We start from the raw sequence: 24,576 nt of genomic DNA on the forward strand, positions 1-24,576 counted from the left end.
CCATCCATAGAGACTGTATCACGTGACAGGTGACTTCGAAGGCGCTCTGGGCCTATCATGATAACTTCCGTTTTTTCCGAGTTTAACATCAGTAAGTTGCAGGTCATTCAAGTTTTGATGTCTCCAATCCTGAAGTCTAACAAGTTGGTTGGTGTCTTCTGGCTTGATCGATAGATACAGTTGAGTATCGTCTGCATAACAATGGAAGTTTATGCGGTGTTTTCTGATAACGTCGCCCAAAGGAAGCATGTACAGGGTAAATAGAATCGGTCCAAGCACAGAACCTTGTGGGACTCCATGACCAACATTGGTGGTCCTCGATGATTCACCGTTCACAAACACAAACTGGGATCGATCCGATAAATAAGATTTAAACCAGCTGAGTGCAGTTCCTTTGATGCCAATCAAGTGTTCCAGTCTCTGCAGCAGGATACGGTGATCGATGGTGTCAAAAGCAGCACTGAGGTCCAGCAATACAAGAAAAGATACAAGTCCTTGGTCCGATGCAAGTAAAAGATCATTTGTAATTTTCACCAGTGCCGTTTCTGTGCTATGATGCACTCGAAATCCTGACTGGAAATCCTCGAACAAAGCATTGTTTTGTAGAAAGTCACATAATTGATTCGTGACAGATTTCTCCAGGATCTTAGCGAGGAAGGGAAGGTTAGAGATGGGTCTGTAGTTAGCCAACACCTCTGGAGCTAGAGTAGGTTTCTTCAGAAGAGGTTTAATTACAGCTACCTTGAAGGACTGTGGTACATGTCATGTCAACAAAGACAGATTCATAATATCCAGTAGGGATGTGCTAATTAACGGAAAAACTTCCTTAAGCAGCTTAGTTGGAATCGGATCCAGGAGACAAGTGGAAGAGTTGGATTTCAAAATTGTAGAAGTCAGTTGATCAAGGTTGATGGACAAGAAACCATCCAAGTAGGTATCAGGGCCCACGGCTGCATCCAAGGATCCTACATCCGAGGACGGGTCGGCTCCGGTTGGGGGCAGGAGACCATCAATTTTCTCTTTGATAGTCAGAATCTTATTTTTGAAGAAGTTCATAAAGTCGTTACTACTGAGGTCCACAGGAATACACGGCTCGACAGCGCTGTGACTCTCTGTCAGTCTGGCTACAGTGCTGAAGAGAAACCTGGAGTTGTTTTTATTTTTCTCGATTAATGATGAGTAATAGGATGCTCTTGCGTTACGGAGAGCCTTCTTGTATGTTTTAACGCTGTCTTGCCAAGTTAGCCTAGATCCTTCTGATTTGGTGGAACGTCATAACCGCTCAAGTTTCCGCACAGTTTGCTTTAAGTTCCGGGTTTGAGAGTTATACCAAGGGGCGAACTTCCTTCTTGTTGCCATTCTTCTTTTGAGGGGAGCAATACCGTCCAGTGCCATTCTCAAAGAGCCTGTAGCAGTATCGACAAGATGGTCGATTTGTGACGAACTGAAGTTTTCACAGGAGTCTTCTGATATCTTGAGACAGGACACTGAACTTGGAGCAGAGGGAATGGCTTCTTTAAATGAGGCTACAGCGGTATCCGATAAACATCGACTGTAGAAACCCTTGGCAGGAGGAGGAGATTCTGGCAGTAGAAATTCGAAGGTTATCAGACAATGGTCCGACAGGAGAGGGTTCTGTGGAAAGATTGTTAAGTGTTCTATCACAATACCATATACAAGAACCAAGTCGAGCGTGTGGTTAAAACAATGAGTTGGTTTATTTACAGTCTGACAGAAACCAATTGATTCCAGCAAAGAAAGAAATGAAGTACCAAGGCTGTCGTTATCGACATCCACATGAATGTTAAAGTCACCCACAATAATTACCTTGTCCGTTTTAAGGACCAAACTCGTTAAGAACTGTGAAAATTCACATAAAAATTCAGAATAAGGACCTGGGGCCCTGTACACTATTACAAAGAGAACCGGCTGGATTATTTTCCAGGTTGGTTGTGAAAGACTGAAAGTCAGACTTTCAAATGAGTTATAATCCAGTTTAGGTTTATTAAAAGGCAGGAGTCATAAATAGCTGCCACTCCACCCCCTCGGCCTGTGCCTCGGGGGATATGAGTTTTAACATGACTTGGAGGAGTCGCTTCGTTCAAGCTAAAATACTCCCCTTTCGATAGCCATGTTTCAGGAAGACAACATGGTTGTCAGATATTAGTTCATTTACTAAAACAGCTTTAAAGCACAGAGATCTAATATTCAAAAGTCCCCCTTTAATTCTCCTAGTTTGTGGAAGAGGTGGAGATGGTGGAGGAGGAAGCAGGGGAAACGAAGGCTGCAACCAAGAGAAAAAAAAAAGAAGCAAAACATAGGCAGCGAGGCAAAAGCCAGTAAGGTTGGGGAGGAAGAGGAGGCAGGTAGGGGGCAGGTTTCTGACGGTAGTGAAAGTGAGGGCTGTGTGTCGGATGGCAGCGACATACACTGTGCCTTTTTAACAGAAAGTCAAAGGGAAAAGGTATACTCGGCAGAGCAAATAAAAACATTCTTACAAAAAGTAAAAAATAAAAATCTAAAAATTGAGGAGTTTTTCCCAGACCTGGTGTGCTTTTATAATTCAGCCAGACTCCGCATGAGCCAGAGGGAGGAGTCTGGCTTCACCGATCAAGAGGTTTTTAGATTGAAAAAACTTGTGCTTTAAGCAAAACGAGCAATTATTGATGGTCACGAAAAAAGCTCCAATGTGTGTTTTTATTGTTTTTTTGGTTTTTATTTGTGTTTTAATTTTTTCATTCATCATGGATATATTTAAAATAGGAAGCCTGAACGTGAATGGAGCCAGAGATGCCAAGAAGAGAACATCTATTTATGAATGAAAAAAATGAAACATCTTGATGTTCTCTTCTTGCAAGAGACGCACAGTGACAGCACCAACGAGGCCGACTGGAGGAGGGAGTGGGAAAGGGAAGTCCTGTTGAGCCATAACACCAACCTCAGTGGAGCAGTGGGCTTCCTCTTCTCCAGGTCTTTTAATCCAGTCTCCCTGGAGGTCAAACACATTATCGAGGGGAGGTTGTTTTTAGTCAAGGCACGGTTCGACCTTTTTACTGTTGTTTTTATCAATGTGTATGCTCCAACAGGAGGAAGCTGTTTTTACAACAAATTTTTGAGATTTTTTATTTTTGGTCGGGGATTTTAACTGTACAGAAAATGCATCTTTAGATCGCAACCATGCAGAGCCACATCCAGCTTCACAGCATGCTCTGAGGCAGCTGGTCATTTCCCATGGTCTGGTGGATCTGTGGAGAAGGATGCATGCAGACTGCCGGCAGTACACGTGGTCCCGCCTTGGAGACGGTAGACTCTCCTCAGCCAGGTTAGATCGGTTTTATGTTTTTAAGCAGTATTTTCATATTTTTAAAATGTGCAGTATTGTACCCGCTGGTTTTATTGATCATGCTTTGCTTTCATGTAATGTTTTTATTGGAAATGTTTTACCTAGGAGTGCATACTGGCATTTTAATTCCGTTTTAGCTTTCGATTAGAATTTTAGAGAGGTGCTTTTTTATTTCTGGAGTGTTTTTAGGCTGAGGAAGAGCGAGTTCAGCAGTCTTAAGCAGTGGTGGGACCGCGGTAAGATTGAGATTAGGCTCCTCTGTCAACAGCACATCTTCAACGTCACCAGAGACATCACCAGATCTATGAAGGACCTTGAGACTGATATAGTAGAACTAGAACGTTTAGGCGAGTCCACAGGAGATCGAGGACATATTGAAGTCCTCAAAGTAAAAAAAATGGCTCTGGCCGACCTTTGACGTTAAAGTACAGGGCGCACTGGTCAGGTCCCGATTTCAGACCATCACGGAGATGGACACTCCCTCTAGCTTCTTCTTTGGCCTGGAGAAGAAGAGTGGGCAGGGGAGGGTGATCCACTGACTGCTAGGTGACGCAGGGCAGCCAGTGAAGGAACCATGCCAGATTCGAAGGCGAGCTGTGGGCCTTTTCTCCTCCCTGTATGCCAGTGAGTACAGGGAAGAGGAACCACTGATGGAGGAGCTCTGCAATGAGCTACCTCAAGTCTCCGAGGAGACCAACCAGCAGCTCAACAGGCCCATAGAGGTGCAGGAGCTGAGGGCCGCCCTGAAAAGTATGCAGGGACGGCGTGCTCCCGGCATCGATGGCCTCCCTGCCGAGTTTTACAAGGCCTTCTGGGACATCTTTGAGGAGGACATCCTCAAAGTACTAAACGAGAGTCTGGCCTCTGGTTCCATGCCGATGTCCTGCCGCAGAGCTGTAATAGCTCTGCTGCCAAAAAAAGGAAACCTGCAGGACATCGGCAACTGGCGCCCTGTGTCCCTGCTGTGTGTGTATTACAAGCACCTGTCCAAGGTCCAGGCTGAGAGAAGCTATGGAGCAAGTCATCCATCGGGACCAGACCTACTGTGTCCCTGGCAGGTCCATGGTGGACAATGTCTACCTTATTCGAGATGTTTTGGAGGTCTCCAGCTCGTTGGGCATTAATACTGGCCTGATTTCTCTAGACCAGGAAAAGGCTTTTGACCGCGTTGAGCACAACTTCCTCTGGAAAGTCATGGGGAAGTTTGGGTTCAGCGCTGGTTTCATAGCTAAGATCAAAGTGTTGTACAAGGACGTTGAGAGTGTGCTGAAGATAAACGGCAGTCTGTGTGCACCTTTTAGAGTGTGTAGAGGGATCCGCCAGGGTTGTGCCCTGTCCGGGACTCTATGCACTCTCCCTGGAACCCCTCCTCGGAAAAATACGCTCTAGCCTGGAAGGCCTGATTTTAGGTGGTTTTAGAGGAAGAATGATTTTATCGGCGTATGTTGACAATGTCGTTGTTTTTATTAAAAACCAGAGGGATGCAGACATTTTAACTGACATTGTGAAGAATTTTAGCAAGACAACGGCAGCGAGGGTGAACTGGAAGAAAAGTGAAGCCCTCGCTGTCGGTGAATGGTGTGACGGCCTCCCAGTTCTTCCCCAGAACATAGTGTGAAAGAAGGACGGCTTCAGATACCTGGGAATATATCTCGGACAAGAGAACATAGTCCAGAAGAACTGGGAGGGCATCATAGAAAGAATTGAGGGGAAACTTTCTAAATGCAAATAGCTGCTCCCTCCTCCGTCCTACAATCAGAGGGTTGGCGGTCTGATCCCAGGCCCGGGTAACCTGCCTGTCAATGTGTCCTTGGGCAAGATACTTAATCCCATGATTGCTCCTCTAGCTGTGACTACAGTGTGTGAATGTTAGTTACTGATGGGCAGGTGCCAATGTGTATGGTAGGTCCTCTCATTAGAGTATGAATGGGTGAATGTCATGTAGTGTTAAGGTGCTTTGAGTGGTCCGAAGACTAGAAGAGCGTTGTACAAATCTATTTTACCAAGTCCATTTGGTTTGAATAACAAACATTCTGTCTCCCAAACCCCCCACCCAATTCCATTATTTCAAAATAAAAGCCTCAATGATTATCTGTACCTCAACAATAGGTACACCACAATTGCTTTCAAATACTAGTGAAACTAGTACTTACTTATTCTACTGCTGCTAAAACCACAATTACAACTATAACTAGTACTGTAAGAGCCATTATGCTCTCTTTTTGCTGTTGTAGTTCCACTGGAGAACACTGGGTGGAGTATGGGTTTAAGGTGTATATAGATAATCAGAGAGCAAGGGAAGCCAGGTGTTGGGTTTAAGGTGTATATAGATAATCAGAGAGCAAGGGAATGAGGGTGTTGGGGAAGCAAACAGTTTTTGACCGTGAGGATCAAGCGTGAGGATCAAGGGTGAGGATCAAGAGTCATGGTGGATCAGAACTATGGATTGTAACATGTTTGAGCATCAGAACGGAGCAAAAAATAAAGAAGATAAAATGCAGTATTTGACTGGAACTGGATTCGTTTGGAACCACGCGTCAGATAGCCCTACAAAACACCTCTACTAGTGACAAGATGGTAAATTGTCGCTACACTTTGTCAAAAACTACTTCTTTGTGGATTATCACGCATCGCTTTGGAACTTTTTTTGAACTAAGCACTGGATTCCGCTGTGGATTTGGATATAATTGGACGTATGAATCAAGGACCAGTCGCGACGAAGCGAGCGAATTAATTCAAGGTATGTGTACTGCTACCTATGAATGGCTCTTGTGTGCACACCTTTAATAGCATAAATCCAATGCATTGGTTGCTTAAGTTTACAGTTACTGACAAGTTGAATGAAATCAACACTCTGTGAAAATGAGTGTGAGTAATTGTGGTGAAGACTTTATGGCTGCTGGTAAACCACCAGAGACTAATGTGCCGGTTGAGAGAGTTGAAATGGAGTCGGTGAAAGAAAAACGGGGCATCAAACTTACTCCAAGGGCATTACTAGAAAAATTGGAAACGTTGCAGAAAACAAGAAAGACTAAATTAAATAAAGCAAACAACTTGATGGTTATCATAAGAGATTTGATGTGTAACCTTGAGTATGAAAAGGAAGTGCAATGTTCTTTTGAGAAATTCATAAAGCTGTGTGATGAAGCAAAAGAAATGCACAATTCTGTGATGGTTATTTTGCCCAATGAAGAAAAGGAAAGACAACAAACATGGTTCAATGGAAAGATGTTAATTTATAATGGGTTTAAAGATGATGTTAACAAATGGTTGAGTACTGAAAGTCAAGTTTCATGTTCTGGTGTTGATGACAATGCTTGTCAAGATGACATTGAACCAAATGATAGCGTTTCAAACATTTCCTCACGAGTGTCAACTAAACCATCCAGTAGGAAATGTTCTAGCAGTGTGCGTACTGGGAGATCTTCTGCTTCTTCAGCACGAATTATAGCAGAGGCAGAAAAGGCTGCATTAATTGCACGTGCAACTGCTTTAAAGGAGAAACATGCCTTGGAGGTACAACAGGAACAACTGAGGCAAAGACAAGAGCAAATGGATATTGATGCAGATATTGCTGCTGCTACTGCTAAAATTGCGGTTTTAAACAATTTTGACGGCCAGCATCGTAAAACCTTTTCTGATGGTATGAATGCATATTATGATAAAGGAACTACAATGGGTGGCAAAGAAGTTATTCTTAACCCTCATGTTGAGGAATATAGACCAAGGAATTGTTTCCAGCAAGCGAACCAAAGGAATGTGGTTCAGCAAACTCACAGTGCACTGCAATCTGATCTTCATTCTGTGTCACAAATGCAAACATCAAATGTAATGCCGAACAGCAATGGAACATCAACTTCAAACATCTGCAGTATTATGCAAAAACAAAATGAGATTAATGCTCTTCTTGTACAACAACAACAAACCAGCACACTGCCTCAAAGAGATATTCTTGTGTTTGATGGTAATCCTTTGCAATATAGAGCTTTCATCAGAGCATTTGAACATGGAATAGAGGACAAAACCAACAATTATCGAGATTGTTTGTACTTTCTGGAACAGTACACACAAGGTCAACCTAAGGAACTTGTGCGCAGTTGCCAGCACATGGATGCACAAAGAGGATATGTGCAAGCTAAAGCATTGTTAAAGGAACATTTTGGCAATGAGTTCAAAATAGCTGCTGCATATATAGAGAAAGTACTTGGATGGCCTTCAGTAAAATCAGAGGATGTAAGTTCACTGCAGAGTTATGCTCTCTTTTTGCGTGGATGCTGTAATGCAATGGAAGAAATTGAGTACATGGAGGAGCTGGAGATGCCAAGCAATTTGAAAACAGTCATCACGAAGCTGCCTTACAAATTAAGGGAGAACTGGAGAACTGTTGCTTGTGAGCTATTGGAAAGGCACAATCGAAGGGCAAAGTTCAGAGATATCGTAACATTTGTGGAACGTCAAGTTAAAATGTCATCTGATCCACTTTTTGGGGGGGTGTTAATATTTCAGAGTAAAGTTATTTTAACCCAGATAGAGTATTTTCAACATTTTTGGGAGTAAAGCTGCTCTATCAATGGAGTTAAAAGTGAGTGTAAAATCTGCAGAAACACAATGACAATTTTAACTCTACAGCAGTGATAAATACCCTCCACAAAAAAAAAAAAAAAAAAAAAAGAATAATCGCCATTTCGCTGCTCGTCGTCAAACGGCACGCATTTCGGTGGATGGAGATCCGAAAAGAGCAACGCAAAGCTACTGATATTGCTAGGTAAGTAATATTCTGTGTTTTCCACAACAAACCTGTAACTTTACATCTTTTAGAGATGTGCTGATAAATTGAGGTCATATTACAAGTTATATCAATCCGTATCGGTAACGTTAACTGTGTGTGTTTCTTTATGTAACGTTATGTTGTAGCCTAATATTTTCACGAATGAAGTTGGTCCGAATGATTTATGCGTAAAATAACGTTAACTCGGTCACTATTAACAATACAATATTTAATACAGTTAATAGCTAACTTATTTTTAGCTTCCAAGCTAACGTTAATCTGAGTTAGGTTTTTTTAATATACTGGTCACAGTTAATGTTAGCAATAGCATGCTTCTGATAGTTAATGTTGGTCTTATAAAACGATAGCTTAAATCACTGAATGCATGACGTGTTTGTTTAACATGGGTTAACAATTTTAACGGGTTACTGTTCGAACTAAAATAATGAGCTAGCTAACTTCGGCCCAGTTGCTAATGGACACCGGGCCTGTTAACTTTAACTAACGTAACATTAAGCCTAATTTGCTGCAGTTAACGTTATATTCAACCAGCATAAATTTGTCTAATTCGGGCGCCCTATGTAATTGCAGTATAACATCTAAGTAATGCATAGTGCATGAGACAAATGGATGTGTAAGATAACTAACGTTAGTTGAACCAGCCCTAAACTATGATTTTGAATATATATATATATATTCTTTGTTAACAGATACACAATGCTGTTGCGTGTTCAATTCAAGGAAGAGCAGAAATATGTCAAGGTGTCTGAGCTGACATTCAACGCTTTCTTGAAAGAAGGTGGGCACATTAGGTTAAAGCTGTATACATCACACAATGACACAATAATCCAGCTTTAACCTATTATGTTATCTGATATCTAGGTCAATAATCATTTAAAGTTTATTCTGTTGTAATTCAACAGAATTCTGTTGTGCTTTATATTTTCAGTTACATAAAATATTGGCTGCATATACTTGTCTTTCATCATTTAGTGAATACATGAGGCAAACTTAAATATGAACTTTGAATCTTGGGAGAAAGGAATTCATTTTTTTATTTATTTTTTTACAGTGTGTCTAAAATTCAAGATACCAGAAAGCAGGAAGCCAGACATTAAGGTGTATGACCAATCAGACACAGAAGTTGACACAGAGGTTTTTGAAGAAATAGTGAAGGAGTCACCTGGAACTTTGAGAATCATGCTGGACAATGGAGGACATGGTATTCATTCAGACAATTCACAAATTAGTTTGTTTATTTTAAAGGCAAGACATGAGAACATTTATTGTATTAAAATAACTTTTTTCTTGTAAAATGTTTATATGTTTTGTACCAATTTCATAATGAACAGGTGCCTCTCAATCATCATGCCCGGGTACATCTAAGGACACCGTCATCCTGAATTTCACGCGTTGTGACCCCATTGAAGAAGAAGCCGCTGCAGAAGAAAGCCAGCCTAAAAGGCCATGCCACATTAACCTTGAGGCAAAAGAGGTAAGTGGTTGAAATTGCTAAGTCAAAATTACTTTAATTGTTAAATCCAATCTGAATATTGTTTCACCATTATTCTTTAGATGACATTTTTTTCATCATTATTACATATGGTTTTACAATAACGGAAAGCACATTTTATTCCACCTACAGCTGATTGAAAAAATCTTAACTTCTAAGCCTGGTGGTGAACGCATCATCCAAGAATATGGGAAAACTCAATCCCTGACGGATGCCACCAGAAGACAGATGATTAACATACTTGCTGCTGAGATGACAGAAAAACATGGGTGAGCATTAAGCATATTGCTGGGCTGTAAAGAAACAATGTTATTATTTTACAAATATGAATTATGTCAATTATGTTGTAGGGCTGTCACTTTTGAAAAAAATCAAATTTGAACGGATATCGAATATCAAGCAATGCATTCGAATATTCTTTCCTTACTGTAATATTGTTTGCTAGAAACACCAATCTATCAACTTGATCTGGAACAAGTGCGGCCCTCTTTTTATTGGCAATGTTCCCCGCGGTGGAGAATGCATGTTTGGAGCACTCACAGATGTGCCACACACAACTTCAACGGTTACTTTACCATCTCCGGTGTAGAAGCCAACATATTTCTCAACACTGCTTTTTAGATGAGTTCGGCTCGTAATTGCATGTCCGTTCAGGCTGGCTGTTCTGTGCATTATCTCTAGAGAGCTGCCAACTCTCACGCATATAGGTTTTACACGCCACACCCCCGATTTCTCAAGCTGAATTGTCCACCCGGTCAGTCTAATGCCTGAAAGATTAGTTTATCACGCATATTAGTTCAAATCTCCCGCAATCTAGAGCACGCGCATGCAAGACAGAGACTGTGCTCCGCAGCATGCGCGCGCCAGAGAGGGAGAATGGCAATCAACTAATCATAGACTGTAAAATTGCGCTATTACACGTCACTCTAAAAAACAAATAGTTTATTTATAGTTCGATTACAGATATTTCACGTCATGTTCGAATGTACCTTCGAATATTGGATAAAAAGTGACAGCCCTATTGTGTTGTGCATTGTCATTTGAGTGTGATGTTAACTTTGAATTCATATGCTAGGACATCCCCCCCCCAAAAGTGTCAGAGTGATGTATGCACAGGGGATAGTGGCTTTGTTTCCCTTTCTAAAAGACCCATACTCACAACATGGATATGTAAGTAAATGAGTTATTGCAATATTATGCATCTATTCACTCTTTGAAATGTTAATAGTACTCCTTTATAATTTATTTATAATCATTTAGGAACATTACTACGATCCAGAGAGTGGTTCGGGATATCTTGCATGGCGGTTAAAGACCATACAAAGAAAAACAGCAGAGGAAAGAGGTGCCTTAATCAGCAAATCTCCTAAAGGTATGTTTACAGATCAGTGACATGTGATTATATTGGTGACCTGTGAAGTTTTTAACATTTTATTTTGTCTTAAGTTGGTGGGCCAGGTATTGGTCGTCAGCCCTGTACCTTTGACAGAGAGCCATCTGATGAGGATGTGGAAGCAGCTATTTCTGTTTTGAGACACTCTGCTGATGAAAAGACTGTCCGTGAGAAGATGAAAATGACCTTCATATATCGGCAAGCAATGGTCAACGATGAAGCCAAATCATCAGATGTCTTCTGTTTTTCCACGATTTCTGGACACACCGGGACTGGTATGACATCTTAATTCATAGCATCACCAAAATATCCAATGTAGCATTAGATTTCACTCATCACTTCTGTCCATGTGTGTTACATTGCAGATAGAACAAGATTTCAGATTTCTGTTTGGTGAGGTCACGGTCAACAAATTATTGGAGAAGTGGCCAACCACTTTTAAAGCAAAAGTAATAAAAGAAAGCCATGGACTTGTACCCACCAAATAACTCTTGGATTTGATGCGCAATGCTGAGTCAGCGGCTGAAGTTGAAAATGGTATGAATGGAATTTTACTTGTTATTGTGGGTTATGTAGGTGTGTAGTGTACATTTTTATAATGGTGCAAGTTGTCATTTTGAATGCTATGCATAATGTTAACCAGCTTTTTATTTACTTATTTGTAGGCTGGGACAATGAGATGTCTGCCATCTTGCTGCTGCTACATTTGCTTCCACCATCTGCCCAAGGAAGAAAGAGGCCGGGAAAGCTTTCAGCCTATCAAGCTGTAGATCAGCTCATTAGATTTCAAAAGGTATGCTTAAAGGGTTAGTTCACTTATACTTTTTTTTTTTTGCTGATTATTTACTTCCCCCCATGTCATCCAAGAGGTCCATGTCTTTCTTTCTTCAGTCAAAAATAAATTAAGGTTTTTATGGAAAATATTCCAGGATTTTTCTCCATATAATGCACTACCATGGTGACCAACTGTTTGTTGTTTTAAATGAGGGTTCAAATTCTGTCTCAATGTAGCTTCAGAGTCTTGATATCATCCCAGCAGAGAAATAAGGGTCTTATCTAGCAAAACGATCGGTCGTTTTCAAAATAAAAATTCCACAATTGCACGTGTTGTAGAAAGATGCGCCACGCTTCTTGAGATTGACATTGGAAAGGTCGCGCGGGACAGACATAAGCCCATTTAAAGGGGTAGGGAAGTGCGAAAAACTTTCCAAATCGTCCAATATCTTTGTTTATTATTAATTCATAAATATATATTTTTTTGATAAAGGGTGTTTAAATTAGTTTTTGCTTTCCAACATCATGATGTAATGTGTGTCTACAAGACGTGCGATTATGGTTAAAAAGTATATTATTTTAATTTTGAAAACAGATCGTTTCTCTTTATAAGACCTTTATTTCTCTGCGGGGAGTGTTGAGTTTTTGAAGCTACATTGAGAGACATTTGAACCCTCAAACCATTGGTCACCATGGAAGTGCATTATATCCAGAAAAATCCTGGAATCTTTTCCTCAAAAGCCTTAATTTCTTTTTGACTGAAGAAAGAAAGACATGAACATCTTGGATGACATGGGGGTGAGTAAATTATCAGCAAACATTTTTTTCAAAGTGAAATAATCCTAAAATATGTCTTCCATCAGCTCAATCTTATGCGCAGTTGGAGGTGATCTGATCTATTGTCAGAAGTTAGTCACCAAAACAATTCTGTTGAATGTGTTTTGTTGTAGGTTGGAAGCAGTGTGCAGCAGCATCTAGACAACATCACCATGAGCAGTCAGCCCTACCTTCTTGCCCAGGGATCCACACAGAGCACCATTCACTCCTACTACATTGTGGTTGACAAGCATGCCATTCCATGCAAGGCAACAGGTTCAGTTGGAGCTTTTGACGAACTCTTTAAAGCCCATTACGTCTTTGGTACCTCATACAGTTACTCCCTTAGCAGCTTTTTCACTTTCGTGCAAACAACCATCTACAACATCGACATGGGGGAAACAAAGGAGACTCCTAGAGTTGCAGAGTTGAGGGCAAGAATGCTGCGTTAGTTAAGACAAAACCATGAAGTGTTTTCTTTGCAAAAGTGACCATGGAAGTCCAAGCAACCTCGTTAAGCACTTTAAGGTCATTCATGGGCTATGTACAGGCAGGACTCTTTTTCTGAAGTGTGGTCAAGAAGGATGCTCACGTTCGTTTGGTAGTTTTTCAGGTTTAAGAAAGCATCTTAATAAGTGCCATGGAAGCAGTTCAGTTGATTCTGTAGAAAATGATCTTTCATATCCTCAAAGTACCGGCAATACAAGTAATGTTTCTCATGTTGAAGAGTCGACTGAATATTTAGAGACTGAATCACAGTTATCTTCGCCATACATTGTAAATAGTTGTTCAGCTGTAATTTCTGATCTAAAGGCAGCAGGTGTACACTGAATTCTGTAGTCATTTCCATGGAAGAGATTGTTCAAGATATCCATCAGCATGCTAAAGAGACAGTGATAACGCATGTATGTAGTAATGAAAGAGAAACGGAAATGTGCAAGAAAGTTGAGGCGTGTTTTGAGGGGTTAGAGAATCCTTTCACAATTCTAAATTCGGAATACAAGCGATCAAAATTTATGACTGACAAGTGGGAAATAGTAGAACCAGTTGAATGTGTGATTGGTTCAAGATTTGACACAAGACGAAATAAAAAGACTGGAACATATGATCAGGTAGTTGTTCAAGATAAATTCATGTATATTCCAATTTTATCTACACTGCAGTCAATATTTAAAAGTCAATATGTTGCAGAAATGTTGCACAGCTCAGCTACCAGCGACTCTAGACTGAAAGATATTTGTGACGGATCTTTTTTTAAAAGTCACCCCCTGTTCTCAACTGAGAAGCAGACAATACAGATCCAGATGTTCTATGATGACTTTGAGGTCGCCAACCCTCTTGGTCCTAAGCGAGGTATTCATAAATTGGGTGGAGTTTATTTTACTTTAAGAAACTTCTCTCCAAAATGGAATTCTTTCTTAGCTAACATACACTTATGCGCCTTATTTCATACTCAAGATGTTAAACGTTATGGTTTTAGTGAAATTTTTGCTCCCATTGTTCGAGACATTAAAGTGTTGGAGAGTGATGGTGTTGAGATTCCATTATACAATGGCTATGTTCGTGGCACTGTAATACAGGTTACTGGTGATAATTTGGGTTTGCATAGTTTGTTTGGTCTGGTGGAGTCTTTCAGTGCAAGGTACTGTTGCAGGTTCTGTTTAGCGGAAAAGGAGGACTTTCAGACAGAATTCTCTGAAGATTCTTCCAAAATAGTTTTGCGCACCAAAGATATACACACCGCTCACTGTCAAGAAATGGCTGGTAATCCATCCCTTCCATACGTTTTTGGTGTGAAAAGGTCATGTATATTAAATTCATTGGAGTATTTTCACACAACAGAGAACTTCTCAGTTGATGTGATGCATGATGTGTTAGAAGGGGTGGGCCAGTACGAATTGAAGTTGTTATTTCTGTATTTGAAGGAAAAACATGTTACATCAGGCGAAATAAATTCAAGAATACTAAGTTTTGATTATGGTTACACAGAGAGAAACAACAGGCCTGTTGCAGTTAATTTAGGTGAAGGATCAAATGATCTGGGACTGAATGCAGTTCAGTCCTGGTGCTTACTTCGAAATGTTCCTCTTATCTTTGGAGATTTAGTAACTTCCACTGACCAACACTGGGGCCTGCTTCTTTTACTACTTCAAATGATAAACATTATATTCTCACCCATGCTATCTCAAGGTTTATGTGTATATTTGAAACATTTATTTGTGGATCACCATACACTGTTTAAGAAGTTGTATCCTCAGAAAAACCTATTACCAAAGCACCATTTTCTTATCCACTATCCCCGCTGCATCCAGAAAATTGGGCCTGTCCTTCATAGTTGGTGTATGAGGTATGAAGGCAAGCATAATTTTTTCAAAAAACAGCTTAAATCGTTTAAAAATATTACCAAAACGCTGGCAAAAAAGCATCAAAATCATATGGCATATTGTTGGCAACGTTCAACAACTTTTAGTCGGTTAGACATTGGTCCAGGAAAAATGGTGTCTTTAAATATGGTAAAAGGAGGTTCTGAAATTGCAATGGCAATGCAAGTGCCCAGTAGCATTCAGGTAATGAAGGTTAATTGGGCTAAACATAATGGGTTTGTTTATCGCCAAAACTTGGTTATCTGTGGCAAAGTTGAATCTGAAGTGCCTGTGTTTTATCAGATTGAGTCAGTTCTGATAATGTGTGAAAAACTGTTGCTACTCACAGTGCCTTTAGGTACAGTAACATTTCAAGAACATTTCCATGCATATGAGGTGATCAGGACAAAGCAGGATTTTGTTTTTTTTCACGTCGACAACCTGCATTACCCTAGGCCTTTTGACTTCAAAATGTCATATGGAGGGAATGACACAACTCTCTTTGTCGTGCCATATTGCTTTCTCTGGTAAACATTTTGTGATGTTAATGGTGTTACAGATGTTATGTTTCTATCAGAGACAAGGCAATGTGTTTGCAATGTAAATTCAATTACATTGAAATGCTTTATTTATTTTTTTTACAATAAATTTTAAGTTCTGAGATCTAGTGTTTTTGTGCTTGTTTTTAATTGAATTGTAGTGCAGTAACACTGCATATGATTAATATATGCTAGAGAAATGAAAAATTAATATTACACTTAGTGTCTGTTTTTAAGTAAAATTGTAGATAAATTAACTCTGCTGTGTAATTATATTACTCTTAACCGTGTCATTAAACTATAGTGTTAAATACTTTTACACATTTCATTGTTATTTTTTACACAATATCGAGTAGAATTAACTCTAAAAACGTGACACTGACCATAGAGTAAATTCTACACTGATTTCGAGTGGGACCAAATGTTATCTGAAACAGAGTTAAATTCAACTCTTTAGGAGTTAAATTAACACTTCTGTTTTTACTGTGCAGAGTACTCAAATTGTACAACAGAAACCTCAGCCAAGGAATACAATTAGAAACAGCTTTGCAACAACGGTTGTTACTAACAGCAAGTCAATTCAGTGTTGTCTATCTGATTTCAGATCAAAATCTCAAGTTGTATGTTTGTGTTGCAAACGTGATCACTTATTGGAGCAGTGTACACAAATGCAAAACAAGATGCACAAGGAAAAACTGAACTTTCTAAAGGAGAAAGGTATCTGCTTTGGCTGTCTTTGTGTTGGACACATGAGCAGAGATTGTGAAAAGCGCTTGACTTGCACAGTATGTGGCCAAATGCATCCCAGCATTCTGCATATTCAACAGAAGGAGAGAACATGCACTCAAGAACAAAATCGTCCATCACTAAGTAGTGCGCTTGTTGCCCTTCAAGCATGTGGTCAAACAGGTGCCGGTAATGGAGAATGTGCATTATCAATTGTACCAGTTCAAGTCAAATCCTGTAAAGGACAAAAGGTAATTCAAACATATGCATTCTTGGATCCTGGTAGTTCTGCCACATTTTGTTCAGAACACTTAATGCACCGTTTGAAATTAAAAGGAAAGAAAACTAATATTCTTTTGAAAACAATGGGCAATCAAAGGTCTGTTAGTAGTTCTATTCTGACTGGATTGGAAGTGTCTAGCCTTTATAATGACATCTTTTACAGTCTTCCGGAAGTTTTCACTCAGGAGAAAATGCCTGTGTCCAAAGATAACATGGTTACCGAAGAGGATTTGGATAAATGGCCATACCTGAAAGGTGTTAAGATCCCTCATATTCCTGCTGATGTGGATTTGCTAATTGGAGCAAATGCTTCCAAGGTAATGGAGCCCTGGGAGGTTAAAAACAGTGATGGAGAAGGACCTTATGCAGTTAGAACCCTACTGGGATGGGTCGTGAATGGACCATTACAAGGAAGCAAGGACAATGGGAACACAATTGAATGTCCGGATGTTACTGTTAATAGATACGCAGACAAGCTGGAGGAGCTGAAACAGGAGCTCCAACAAAAAGGAAGCCACAACAGGCTGCAGGAGGAGGAGCTTATCAGTGCGATGAGAGAGCAGGTTCTGCGTCTCACCCAGAAGGAGCAGGTGCTGGAGGAGCGTTTGGAGAGTGTGTGTCAAGAAAACACCGAGCTGAGGGCCAGTTTGGCCTCTTTGCACACACGCCTGGCTCTACAAGACCAACTCAACCAGCAGCACAGCCAGCAGCTAGCTGGGGCGCTGCAAGAGGCAGAGGCTGCACAGGGTCGCTCACGGCAGCTGCAGACCCAGGTGGAGGAGCTTCAGGAGGAGGTGTCCCTGCAGGAAGGCAGGAGCCACGGAGACGCCTCCCTGCTGTCCGAGCTGGAGAGCAGCATGGAGACGACGAGCCTCTGGGTCAGCAAAGAAGAGATTACACAAGAAATGTGGTCCAGTCTTCAGTTGCTGCTCCCACTGACACCGAAACTGAACAACTCGGGGAGGTCAGAGGTCGTGGATCAAAAGGAAGACCTGCACACAATGCTGCATCAGCTGAAGGGAGTGGCCCAGACTCTGGCACTGACGTGGGGCCCTCAGGAGCTGAATCAAGCTTTTGTCGACAGGACGGGCGATCAGTGTGGGAATCCGAGTGCAGCGCATGAGCTGAGAGATCAGAACGTCCATCTGCAGCAGGAAAACGCTGAGTTGAAACGTAAGCTGCAGGACGTGAAGGAGGAGGAGGCCGACGTCGTCCAACAGACCATCAGAGATCGAGATGAAGCCATAGCCAAGAAAAACCTGATGGAGGCGGAGTTGGTGAGAAGTAAAAGTGACATGATATCTCTCAACAACCAGTTATTAGAAGCCATCCAACGTAAGCTGGAGTTGTCACAGGAACTGGAAGCCTGGCAGGACGATATCCAGATCGTTATCAACCAGCAGCTCAGGTCCCAGCAGCAGATGGAGCATCCTCAGAAGAAGTCCACCTCCAACGGCACGTCCTTCTTCCGCAGGGGGGGAAGAGCCGCCTCCACCTCCTCCACCTGGAGTTCAGACGTGGATCCTGGTTGATGGGACGAGTCTTGGAAGTTTTTCCTGATAAAAATGGACTTGTGCGAGTACAAACTAAAACCAATATACTTGAGAGACCTGTGACAAAGCTTTGTCTATTGTATGACAACCTGGAAAATTAAAGGACTGATTGCAAAGACTTATGTTCTAAAAATGGAAGATTGTTTAAATGCAATGTTATACAGTGTCGCTTTGGACTTTAATGGCTCTTTGTATAAATATTGTATTGAATTGTAATGTCTACTTGTCATGTACAATTAGGGGCCGGAGTGTAAGAGCCATTATGCTCTCTTTTTGCTGTTGTAGTTCCACTGGAGAACACTGGGTGGAGTATGGGTTTAAGGTGTATATAGATAATCAGAGAGCAAGGGAAGCCAGGTGTTGGGTTTAAGGTGTATATAGATAATCAGAGAGCAAGGGAATGAGGGTGTTGGGGAAGCAAACAGTTTTTGACCGTGAGGATCAAGCGTGAGGATCAAGGGTGAGGATCAAGAGTCATGGTGGATCAGAACTATGGATTGTAACATGTTTGAGCATCAGAACGGAGCAAAAAATAAAGAAGATAAAATGCAGTATTGGACTGGAACTGGATTCGTTTGGAACCACGCGTCAGATAGCCCTACAAAACACCTCTACTAGTGACAAGATGGTAAATTGTCGCTACAAGTACTAAACCTTATATTACTACAAAAAATGTATTTTTTAATTCTCAGCTTTTCCTATTTCTATTCTTTCAGCAAAGTTTAAATTAATTTCAGCTTTTATTATTTCTGTGATTCCAAATTCATAGAAGCTTCTCCCATTTCTGTTTTTTTGCAATTCTTTCAAGTTCATTTCAGCTTTTCTCATTTCTGAATTTTCAGCAATTTTTAAATGTATTTCAGCTTTTTCTATTCTTTCAGCAATGTTTAGAATAATTTCAGCTTGTTTCATATCTGTACTTTAAGCAACTTTTTGAAATTAATTTCAGCTTTCTGCATTCCAACGCATTTTCAGCAGGAAATGCATTTTTTAGTTCTACTTTTTCTATTTCTTCCGCCGCACGTTTCAACTCCTTCACACTTTCAGCTATTAAGACCATTCCAATATTAAAATATTCAGCTCCTTCAGGGGAGGGGGGCTGTGACTCTTCAGCTTTCTAGCTCTTATAATTGACTTAATATAAATTCAAATCATCAACCTTTTTAACATGGTTTCCAATGTATTCAATTTCAAATCCTCTCTAAACTTCCTCGACTTTCAACTTTTCAGATTTTCCAATCCTTCAGCTGGAGACACCATTTAAAATGTTGACACAAGTCTTAACAATTTAATAAAAAACAGCTTGTTGATATCTATTATACTTTTTTCATAACCACTAATTATGTTTCATTAGTTTTTGGGTCCCTTTCGAAGTTACAGTGTGTGGTAGAGTGTGGACAAAGTCAGAAATCAACAAAAGATACATGTTTTGTATCATGTTTTGTAGAGCAGCAACATTCACCGGAGAGGACATGGCCTTAACCCTGATGTCCGGCATTTGGTGGTGGTGTATGATGACACAATGGGGCTGGAAAGCATCATTCAGAAGGCTGTTCGTGTGTCTCACCGCTTATCTGCCTGCGAATACTCTGCCACGACTGCCTCTCCTCCACCTTCGGTACCGACGATCTTGTCCCCAGTGGACAAGCCGATGCAGATTGATTCTGCCCACCTGTCACCTGCTGAGTGCCGCATACGACTCAGGCAGGGCCGGCGCTAGCCAGTTGGGTGCCCTAAGCACAAATGCTTGGTGGTGCCCCCCCCAACCAACGAACCAACCAACCACCAAAGGAATAACAACCATTCAGAATGTCTTAGTTAGGTTCACTTTATGCCCCAAATAACTTCTAAACATAAATAATTTATATAAACAAACATGAAAAGAAATAAATTATATAAAAGATAAAATTATAAATACCAAATACCACCACAATTACTAAAAACACAGATTTGGAACTGAACATTGTAAATGCAGAAAGTATTCAAGTATATAACCGTGTAAGTAATAATGTGCACATTTCTTCAGTAAATAATATACATAAGTACAAATAATAATAATAAAGTGCAAACTGCACAGTAGAATTTACTTTACCATCTCTATAAAAGAGACCATTCTGCTATCCGATAGAACAATATTACAAACATTTTCACTACCATCAGTTGTCAAAGGCCCTACAGAGGCACATGCCTGCATTTCCTAGCTGCAAAATCAGCTCTCAGGTCATATGACAGTTTCTGAGCCACGTCCCCATTGATGCTGACAGCCAGACCACTTAAACGTTCCTGCCCCATTGATGAGCGCAGGTACGTTTGGATTAGTTTGAGCTTTGAAAAGCTTCGCTCAGCAGAGGCAACTGTGACAGGGAGAGTCAGTGCAATACGAAGAGCAATCCACAGATTGGGATATGCCGCTTGAAGCCGATTGTTATGCAAAAACGTAAATGATAACATAAAAAACAAATGATAACAGAAACGGTAACGGTAACAGAAACTTTGGGCGGCCCGCGGACGAGTACCGAATACGGCCCACGGCGGTCCGTGCGGACATTATGAGCGCGAGTATATGTGGGCAGCCGGCCGCCCGTTGACCGCTAGCAACGGTCCTCACGAGACAAAGTTTGGGGACCCCTGATTTAAAACATTGTCTTAGCTGAGAGCGACGCGCGAGCATCATCCCGCTGTCTCTTTTTTCCGCCCCCGACTCTTGATGCCTTTTCGAAGCCATTTCAAAGCTGTCTGCCACATTTGAGATTTGAGGCATAATGGAACAAACCACTGGGAGGTGGGGGGAGGGGGGGCCGCACAGGAGGTTCCCCTTTTTCTCCACTAATTTGGTCTAGGCCTATTACTTTTTGACTTTGTATTGATTTTGCATATTAGCATGCTTTAGACATATTTTATTTGTTATTTATACTAGTAGCCTACTGTGATGATTTTTCACGTCCCAGATTTTTTGGTGCCCCCCCAGGCACTTGGTGCCCTACGCGCAGCGCGTGATGTGCGTGTGCGGAGCGCCGGCACTGTCCTTAGGCCTTAGGTTTGCCAGAAGTTTAAGCTTTTACCAGCATTCAGTAGCATTAAGGAAAGAATAGAGTTAAATATGATGAGCAGGAGGCTGGATATTATTATTATATATTGCATTTGAAATCCCATCTGGTTTGTTTTAACCAGAGACTACACAATCTCTAATATAAAGGTGTATCCTAAGAAACCTCAATTAATGACTATGGTTGAGTTCAATCTTGATTTCCCATATGATGCTGGTAGTAATAACGTAGTACTCTACCTCCTGTAATGTATGTATTTAATAGATAATATATTATTGAATAGACAGTTTGGTTTTATTATTTATACAGATAATTCAGAAACTGTAAGACAACACATAACACACATACTTTGTTGTAACATATAAAAAGGGATACACAAAATTTCCATATATATATAAAATATATAATTTCTTATAAAAGTTCATCATTCATTTAACATAATTCAAGAAAGTTGCTCTATTGTTACTTTACATAAAAGCAATTGTAGTAAAAGTCTATATTATAAAATAAGTTAATTTCCTGATCGATATTGTTGCTTTGGAGCTCTGCTGGTTTGTATGTAAAGCGTTCTTTTGGTAGCAGATATCTTCACTTTTATCATTCACTGTATTTGTTATTTTTGTTGTTTTAATTTGTTCATACGGAAATAAAACAAATTCATCTATAAGGACAAAGTGGATTTATTGGGAGTTGCTACCTTCTTTCTGCAGACCTGATGTTCTTCAGAAGCTTTAATCCATCATCACGTTGCCACAACAACTCTTCCTGATTTACAAAATAAAACACAGTATTATAAGTTACTCTCTTCTGGTAAGTGCAAACAGTTGAAGATTAGATGGTTGTGGATTAGTGGAAAATATCTTTAGTGTATTAAATTTATACAAAACAGTGGCTCGCTGTTATGAACAATTGGAAGAAACATAGTTTGTTCAGTTGTGTGTCAGTGTCAAACTTTAGTTAAACTTTAGTCAATGTAAACTAGTTTTTACATTGAATACATATCAAAATTTGTCAGGGTTTTTTTGAGAAACATCTTTTACATATTCAATATAATCCGATCCTTTATTTAACCTCTTACTCATGTACACTGACCAGAATAGACCTGATCACAGTATTTATAGAAGTGGTTTGTTTAAATTGTCATATACTGTAATAAGGTTTCTTTGATTTTGGAGTGTATTAGCCTTAATATAATATATCTAAGGAATATATATACTGTCACTGGCATTTGACATTCCAAGCATTTGATTAACAAAAACTAAAATATATAAATACCATAGAGCACAATTTACATTTATATCCACAGACCGAGCTTGGGCCTTCTAGAGCAATACTTGCAAACTGAGTAGTCTCTTTGGTGATATACATAATAATTGTATAGTTTCAAAGCATTAAACCCTGAACTTTTCTGTGAGTTAATGTATCATTCTTGGTCAATAAAACCAGACACTTGAGAATCCCTGTGCAACATGGACTGAAGGAGCAGAATGGGTTGGTCCTGAGAGCAGTGGAGAGGAAATGATGTCTCTTGCTGTGACACAGGGAGGTCAAAGTGAGGAGTCACGTGTACCACAGGTATCATATGCAGACTTAGTAAATAGAGGACGTCACATGGATGATTCATGTACAGCAGGACCTTCTAATGTCATGCAGGTGAATCTTACAGGTCAAAGGGAAGAGTCATGTGAACCAGAGGTATCTCTTAATAAAGAAAGGGGAACCCATTAAAGAGCCATGTGTAGCAGGACCTTCTAATGCAGAGTGTGTAGACCCTGGAGATCAGCCTTCTGAACAACATGTGCGTGCATCCCACAGCCAGGCTTCTATGCGGCAGATCCAGAAATCAGCAGTGCACCTGTAACTCACTGACCTTTCTTGCATTCCTTCATGAGAATGACCTGGACCATGTTATGGATAAAGGTAACACAATGTATAGAGAGACCAGGAAACAAGTCACTACTTCTGACAGACAACTCCTATCACTATTTCAATATGTATTGTGATGCGTCTGGGTCCAAAACAACCACAAAGTTAGGAGGGGAAGGGTGAACACGCCGTCAGCGTGGCTTTATTTCCAACAAAACAAAAAAAACAATAGGATGAGGACAGCGTCCGCGTGCTGCCGGTCCCACCGGCTCAAACACGTATCAAAAACCCCAACTTAAAACGTCCTCGGTTTCCCGTCGTTGCCGCCCGATGGTGAGAGCTCTGCTCCGGATACGAGCCAGGCACACACAGAGAGGCCAGGGTGCAGCTCCTGTTATGCCGACACCCTGATTGGCAATTCAGCACAGCCGTGCTCCTGCAGGCGGGGCTGGGAGCATATCACCCTGATCAAGGATGGATCTGGGGACGTACCTCCCATCGAACACCCGCCCCAAGAGCTGCACCCGGCCCCCTCTGCGTACACCAGTGCTGCAATAGAGACTCTCACCTGATCGGGGGCAGCCTAGGGTAGAGACTCCACAGTATCCTAAGAGAGGCTAGACATCTGGTGTTCTCCAAGTCAGCAGGATCCAACTGCTTCTTTTCACGAGTAAATGCTGGAATCTTTAATTCAGCTTGGCATCTCTGAATGGACTCTTTAACCAGGAAACCTCTGTCCGCTAAAACTACGTCCCCTGGGAGCAAATTAGATAAAAAGTTACTTTGTTCTGTGATGAACTTATCACTTGTGCGACCTTCCAATGCAGTGGAAATGAAACAAATGGTACCTTGAGGGCAAATTGCAATTAAATATTTCATTGTGTGGTGTGATTTGTATGAGGAGTAACACTGAGCACTGGCTAGCAATCTACTGGGTTTCTCTAGAAATATTTCAAAACAATCTATAATGCTAACTGTCTTTTCAAAGCTACTGTTTGGAAATGCATATGGAAGAGACTTTAAGAATTCTCTGTCAGGCCACAACACTAGACTTGGCACCAGTCTACAATGCATAACACTAATACAGTGTTTGAAGAGCTTTGAAACAGTAGTTGAGTCAATGCCAAAATAGAAAGACAAAAATTCAAAGGAGAAGTTCATTCTAAGCTTCATCAAAGTTAACATACGTACTGCTGAAAACATGTCAAAACAGATTTAACTTTGAGAAAAGGAGCCACAATATGAAAAATTGTCATGAGACTTGAATATGTGGATAAACCAGTGAGAGTATTAACCCTTTTATCATCATTATGCAAGCTCATCTCATTCAGTGCAGTCCTATTCATTTTTTCCTTTAACAACATATTTTCAGTCCTCAGAGCTTGGCATTCTTGCTCAAGAGATTGGACGTGTTTACCACAGGTTTCAGTGCTGCATGGTGGAGTTGCTGGATCATCATGGAAAACAGGCTGGACATCATTTCCAGGTTCTTCATGGGTAGATTCCTTCAAAGACTCTGTGGTGGAAGTTTGGTCTGCAGTAGGATCCTCCTTGTTGCTGTCTTAGGGACAATCGGTTGATGCTCTGGTGAAA

At 40.6% G+C, this 24,576-nt stretch overlaps 2 protein-coding genes across 2 annotated transcripts; both read left to right on the forward strand.

The window, feature by feature from the left end:
* The first annotated feature begins 8,161 nt into the window (after positions 1 to 8,161).
* LOC119198944 (uncharacterized) lies at positions 8,162 to 15,994 on the forward strand. The gene is made up of 10 exons (XM_062564800.1): positions 8,162 to 8,910; positions 9,184 to 9,333; positions 9,464 to 9,606; positions 9,757 to 9,893; positions 10,700 to 10,794; positions 10,885 to 10,996; positions 11,071 to 11,292; positions 11,383 to 11,554; positions 11,683 to 11,810; positions 12,742 to 15,994. Exon 10 carries the CDS (start codon positions 13,456 to 13,458, stop codon positions 15,499 to 15,501), a length of 2,046 nt encoding a protein of 681 aa, XP_062420784.1. The 5' UTR covers positions 8,162 to 8,910; positions 9,184 to 9,333; positions 9,464 to 9,606; positions 9,757 to 9,893; positions 10,700 to 10,794; positions 10,885 to 10,996; positions 11,071 to 11,292; positions 11,383 to 11,554; positions 11,683 to 11,810; positions 12,742 to 13,455; the 3' UTR covers positions 15,502 to 15,994.
* A 6-nt stretch (positions 15,995 to 16,000) lies between these two features.
* LOC134132780 (BICD family-like cargo adapter 1) lies at positions 16,001 to 18,694 on the forward strand. Its single transcript, XM_062564802.1, has one exon. The coding sequence runs from the start codon at positions 16,178 to 16,180 to the stop codon at positions 18,047 to 18,049; it is 1,872 nt and encodes a 623-aa protein (XP_062420786.1). The 5' UTR covers positions 16,001 to 16,177; the 3' UTR covers positions 18,050 to 18,694.
* The last annotated feature ends 5,882 nt before the right edge of the window (positions 18,695 to 24,576 follow it).

The sequence above is a fragment of the Pungitius pungitius genome, chromosome 10, assembly GCF_949316345.1.
Source record: "Pungitius pungitius chromosome 10, fPunPun2.1, whole genome shotgun sequence".
Lineage (NCBI taxonomy): Eukaryota > Metazoa > Chordata > Actinopteri > Perciformes > Gasterosteidae > Pungitius > Pungitius pungitius.